Source organism: Nematolebias whitei, chromosome 21, assembly GCF_014905685.2.
Source record: "Nematolebias whitei isolate Nwh7 chromosome 21, NemWhi1, whole genome shotgun sequence".
Taxonomy (NCBI): Eukaryota; Metazoa; Chordata; class Actinopteri; order Cyprinodontiformes; family Rivulidae; genus Nematolebias; species Nematolebias whitei.
In genome coordinates this window covers 34,700,159-34,706,236 of record NC_056518.1, presented here as the reverse complement: position 1 = coordinate 34,706,236, position 6,078 = coordinate 34,700,159, and the positions used below count along the sequence as shown (strand labels likewise).

General features: G+C 43.6%; 1 protein-coding gene across 2 annotated transcripts in view; it reads right to left on the bottom strand.

Annotated features, from left to right (window-relative positions):
• The window catches only part of tmem62 (transmembrane protein 62), a gene marked incomplete at its 5' end in the record, with an annotated part of 5,651 nt that extends 908 nt beyond the window's left edge, over positions 1–4,743 (bottom strand). Inside the window, 9 exon segments of one of the 2 annotated variants that reach the window (XM_037695462.1) lie at positions 1,246–1,364; positions 1,521–1,649; positions 1,723–1,915; positions 2,023–2,182; positions 2,260–2,415; positions 2,484–2,606; positions 3,766–3,890; positions 4,319–4,460; positions 4,698–4,743. In XM_037695462.1, coding sequence (XP_037551390.1) covers positions 1,246–1,364; positions 1,521–1,649; positions 1,723–1,915; positions 2,023–2,182; positions 2,260–2,415; positions 2,484–2,606; positions 3,766–3,890; positions 4,319–4,460; positions 4,698–4,743 — 1,193 coding nt within the window. 2 annotated transcript variants of the gene reach the window in all.
• Between the last annotated feature and the right edge of the window lie 1,335 nt (positions 4,744–6,078).

Genomic DNA, 6,078 nt, shown 5'->3' with positions numbered 1-6,078 from the left:
GTTACAACCTGACCTTCATCGTTTACATGAGTCTCATTAAAGACTCGAGCGTTAAAACCTGACCTTCATCGTTTACATGAGTCTCATTAAAGACTCGAACATTAAAATCACTAAACTGGGGTCATGAGTTGCAGATGTCGATTAAATAATAACTCTTGATAAGTTGGTGAAGACTCTCAGTCATCCAGGACATGATGAATTCAAAAACGTTCAATACAAAAACAACTGGACGCACATTTTGGACCGAGAACACAGATGGTTTGAGAGGGGGGTGAAGGAAGCAGTTTATGTAAAAAGAGAAAAGCCGTCTCTTAACATAGGAGGAGGCCTCAGATTTCCACTTTCAAAAACATATAATGCAACTTTAAAACAGATCCCCAGCCGGTTTTCACACCTGATGGGAACAGAGGGGCCTCGACTGTGAATTAGAGGAACATAGACCTACTGTTAAGGTGTTGAGGTGTGACTTGTCAAATCTACGTGTGTGTGTGTGTGTGTGTGTGTGTCTTATCTCACTCAGCCTTATAACCTGAATCTCTCACTCTCTGCTCGTTGTTTGAGGAAGATCCTCTGATGAGGAGCGAAACGTCTTCTGTTACAAATAAAGTCCAGTTGTTTTTGTATTGAACGCTTTTTGAATTCTTGATAAGTTCAGTCATTGCCCAGTGGTTCATGAGAAGTTTTGCTAACAGAAGGTGGATTTTAACAGTCAATGAGAACATTCTAAGCCGAAATGTTGCACAATCAGCAGCACAGAGTGTGTAGTGAAGGACTGTCAGCTCCTACCACACAATGTCCATGATCATCTGTAAAACTGAAGGAAATATTTCAGTTTTTGTGTTTGATAAGCTGATTTGTTGATGAAATGTCTAATAGTTGCTTCTCTGTGTTTGAGTAAAATTCACTCAGAGTATCATGCAGACAAACGTAAGTTGATCCTGTTTCACATTTAGATTCGCACATTTAAATCAAGTTTCAGTCACGTTCGTCTAATATTTGTCACGCCTGCAGCTCAGACACGTGCAGTGAAACACGACGAGGTCATTACAGGCACATTCAACACAGTCATGAGCTGCAGACGCTGCATTAGCCTCCATGAGCTTGGACCACAATGCATTGCGGCCCACTTCCTCTGGTGCGGCGTTCAACATCTGCACACCGTTTTATGCAGCAGGCGACCAGTTTCTGGGCAGAGCGTGAAAACGGAGCAGGGCTTGGATGCACTAAACAAAATTCAAGTCTTACTTGAATGACTCCCACGACGTACGTGAGACTGCCCTCGAGGAAATGTCCGTCAATAAACACTCCGAAGGAGAAGCAGGCGCCGCTGTGGCCATCGATGAGCTCTCCAATGAACCACGGGCCTGAAGGCACAGAACAGTGACAGAAGGAACGGTCCTTTGTGAAACAACAAGTATTTCTGCTTTATGCAAAGTTCAGAGCGAGCATGCTCTTCAGAAACGGTGTGTGGACTTGGTGTTTCCAAAGTGTGAGGGACAAAAGGACAGCTGTTAACTCACCAAAGGCTGTGAACAGGTTGAACAGCATCAGGGAGTAGTAGAAGGTGTTGGTTTTACTGATCAGATGAAGAGACATGAGCACTGAAGACGTCAGTCCTGGAAAACATCCCAAACCAGAACGTTCATCCTCTTAAAGTTGTAGTTAGAAACTCAGCAACCAGTAACAATGAAGAGGTTATCATCAGAAGCAGCTCACCTCTGCCGTTGGGGAGCTGATGGAACCTGAAGGCGAGGAGCACGCCCATGTTCAGCAGCACCGTGGATATAAAGAGGACTCGACCCAGGATGTAGTGGTCTGTGAGGAGGATGAAGGACTGCACGAATCCAAAGCTGGGAGTCAGAGCGTCCTCCAGAGTGAAGTGCTGCTCCCGCACCGCCGAGCGGCCCGCAGAGTCCTGGTCCAGAGTTACAGGAGGGGAAAGAGCTGATGGATGACTGCGACAGAGATGAGAAACGCTCTCCATCCTTTGTGTCGTCATGACGACAGGTGAGCAGCACTCACCTCCACTTTAACTGTGATCCTGTGCAGCCCAGTGAGGTACACAAACGGATCCCACAGGAGAACGTACAGAGGGCCTCCAGCACAGTGAGCCTTCCCCAGAGCCTCGCCATCCACGCTCACGTGCACTGCAGTGATTGGAGCCTCTGAGAAGGCCAAGATCCTTCAGAGGTAAACAGAAGTTTCAAACACAAATGTCTGAAAGTGTTTAACCTCCAGCTGCATAAAAACAGTGCGGACCTGATGTGCGTCGACTTCGGTATCCGGCCCAGAGGCTCCACCCCCGGGTGCACGTACTGCGCGTCCTTTGGATTGGTGACGAGCACGGCAGGCCACTGCTCAAACTGCAGGTCGGAGAAACTCAGCAGGTCGTGGTCAAAGGCCACGACTCTGAACCTGCAGAAACATCTGCTCAGTAAAACGAGCGCCCACACAGGAAGAGGAGAAAACGTGCTGCTGCACACCTGCGGTTGTCCATCCAGTCCCCCAGCTCCAGCTCCAGGGTGCCTCGTGGATGTCGGCTGTGCAGGACGGGCATGAGACCGCCGAGCGTGTGCAGGTGGCCGCACAAATAAGCAACTGCAGCTCTTCAAAATAAAAGGTCCAGGTTTAATTGTTCAGTCAATAAAAGAGATAAAAACAGAAAACCTGCCCCCCCTCCCCACCCCCCTACTCAAGACCGTCTTTGCTTGTTAATCTTCAGGTCTCTGCTGTAAATGAGTCCTGGAGGCTGGATGACACGAACCTGGATAAATAAAGGTCCTCTCTGTTTAGGACCAAACATCTCCTTCAGGCTGAAGCTGCTCGTGTCCAAAGATCTCCGTCTGCTTTAAATTCAACTGGTTCTTAACAACCCCCCCGCTGAAAATAACACAGAACCCCACATGTCAACGGAACAGTCTCTTTACATGATAAAGAGGAAAGTGAAATATTGTTTCTAGAAGCAGTGGAGTGCTGCTTCAGCTCCTCCAGTCTCAGATCTCTGGAAGGTTTTAACAAGTTTCCCTCGGTCTCAGTAACTTCTCTGTTTCCACACCATGACGCTGCCACCACCATGCTTTACTGAGGTGACTTCAGTTTTGTCTCAACACGGCACCTACTCCCACATGTTTCAGTTTTCTGGAAGCAGTCTTTGTTCACGTTTCCATAATAAAAGCTCAGCTGCGTTCGTTTAAACTCAAACCTTCTGCACGACTTTGTCTGAGCTGTGAGGAGAGTTCCTTGGTCTTCATGCTGTCTCTTGCTCACTGGTGCTGATTCTGGTTCTGATCAGGACAAGTGTATTCATCCACCTCGACTGCTTCAGTAGCTCACAATGATCTGATCAATCTTTCAGACCTGAAGAAAACTTAAATGAGTTTTATTGTTTTTACTTTTTAACCCCCTTAAGTTTAAAAACAAAGAAAAACCTCAAGAGATTTGTTTTAAAAACCAACAAAATAACTCTCCTCAGTGAGCAGGTTGACGGTTCAAATCCTGGCCTTTCTGGGTGGAGAGTGCACGTTCTCTCTGTGCATGTGTGGGCTTCTGTGCACGCACGGCTCATTCCTCCCGTCAGATCTTCAGAGGATGAACTCGTTTTGCGTCTGAGTATTTTGTGTTGTCTTCATGAACTCCAGGTCAACAAGAAAACCCCGGAACCGTCGGGGGTAGAACTTCAGCGTACTGGACGTTTGCACCGTGACTGGATGGGACCATCAGCGTTCCACCTGTTGAACACTGGTTTAACGTTCAGTAGCTTCATACCTCATCATGTCTCGAACTCCAGGAGCGGGGGAGACGATGGTGGAGGTGGTGTAGTGGCCGAACCAGATAGACTGGTTGCTCCTCAGACTCTCAGCTCTGAAGGAGTTCAGCAAGTCCATGTGAGTCTACCGTACAACACAAACAGAGGAATGGACTTTATGAGACAAACATAAGAACAACGCGTGGAAGAACGGTCACAACGACCGCATCAGGCTTTTAACCGAGTGCAAACGAGTCTGTGAAGGAAAAAGAGCGGCCTTACAGCGAGGACGTGAAACGCTGTAAATGTAGCTTCTTCTCTAAAGTAGGAAGCAGCAGTGACAGAAAATATTATGCTGACACTCATGATGATCTGACTACGGGAGCTGGATTAGGTTCAGACCACAGAACGAGTGAGGAGCTCAGAGAGAAGACTCGTCTCTGTGTTCTGAACGTGGACACGCTACGTGAGGCTAAAGCAGTTCAAGAAAATTACTAAACCTGTTTGGAAATACCAAAACATCTGAATTTCACAATTAAAGTGTTGAAGAGGATCTGTGCTGGACACAATTACCTGATTGAGAATGCCAAAAAAGTTATAAGGTCTCTTGGGCCCGGGGGTTAGGGTGGCGTCCACACAGATGAAGGAGTAGTTGCCAAACGCAGTTTGGTGCACGTAGTGGAAAGAACCGACTTTTTGATTAGCCGAGTATTTTCTAGAAAAACAAGAATGAGCAATGAAATTCTGAGCAACAAGACAAGCACATTGTCCAGCAGCTCGGAGAATCTTTAATGTCTTTAAACTACGTGAAACGATTGAGCCTTCGCAGGACACGGACGTTGTGTTACAGAAGAAAAGCACAGAAGCAGCCGGAGAGGACAACAAATCAGCATGAACAGACGGATTGGGACATTCTTCTGATTTATTGCTACGTTCAGTGATAAATACTGACCTGTAATAATTGTTGATGCTGTCCAGAGAAATGATGTTGAAAGCATCTGTCAGCAAAATAAACAAGACAGAAAACAATTAGAGCGAGCAGCACAAGAACGATTAAACCATCAGAAATACCTCTAAGACGTTCATAAAGACTTCATCCAGATCATTCGATTAATAAATTCATAATCAGTGGAGCCTTCGTTCGATTCAATGACGAGACACAAAGGACTAAATGTGAAGTAACTGGAGAAGAACTGTAACACACTGCATTTATAAAAACAGCTGTAAGAGACTGCATTCATAAAAACAGCTGTAAGAGACTGCATTTATAAAAACAGCTGTAACACACTGCATTTATAAAAACAGCTGTAAGAGACTGCATTCATAAAAACAGCTGTAACAGACTGCATTTATAAAAACAGCTGTAACAGACTGCATTTATAAAAACAGCTGTAACACACTGCATTTATAAAAACAGCTGTAAGAGACTGCATTCATAAAAACAGCTGTAACAGACTGCATTTATAAAAACAGCTGTAACACACTGCATTTATAAAAACAGCTGTAAGAGACTGCATTCATAAAAACAGCTGTAACAGACTGCATTTATAAAAACAGCTGTAAGAGACTGTATTCATAAAAACAGCTGTAACACACTGCATTTATAAAAACAGCTGTGAGACTATTTATAAAAACAGCTGTAAGAAACTGCATTCATAAAAACAGCTGTAAGAGACTGTATTTATAAAAACAGCTGTAAGAGACTGTATTTATAAAAACAGCTGTAAGAGACTGCATTCATAAAAACAGCAGTAATAGACTGTATTCATGAAAACAGCTGTAAGAGACTGTATTCATAAAAACAGCTGTAATAGACTGTATTCATGAAAACAGCTGTAAGAGACTGTATTTAGAAAAACAGCTGTAATAGACTGTATTCATAAAAACAGCTGTAAGAGACTGTATTCATAAAAACAGCTGTAAGAGACTGATTCATAAAAACAGCTGTAAGAGACTGTATTTATAAAAACAGCTGTAAGACACTGTATTCATAAAAACAGCTGTAATAGACTGTATTCATGAAAACAGATGTAAGAGACTGTATTTATAACAACAGATGTTAGAGACTGTATTCATAAAACAGCTGTAATAGACTGTATTTATAAAAACAGCTGTAAGAGACTGTATTTATAAAAACAGCTGTAAGAGACTGTATTTATAAAAACAGATGTTAGACTGCATTTATAAAAACAGATGTAATAGACTGTATTTATAAAAACAGCTGTAAGAGACTGCATTCATAAAAACAGCTGTAAGAGACTGTATTTATAAAAACAGCTGTAACAAACTGTATTTATAAAAACAGCTGTAACAGACTGTATTTATAAAAACAG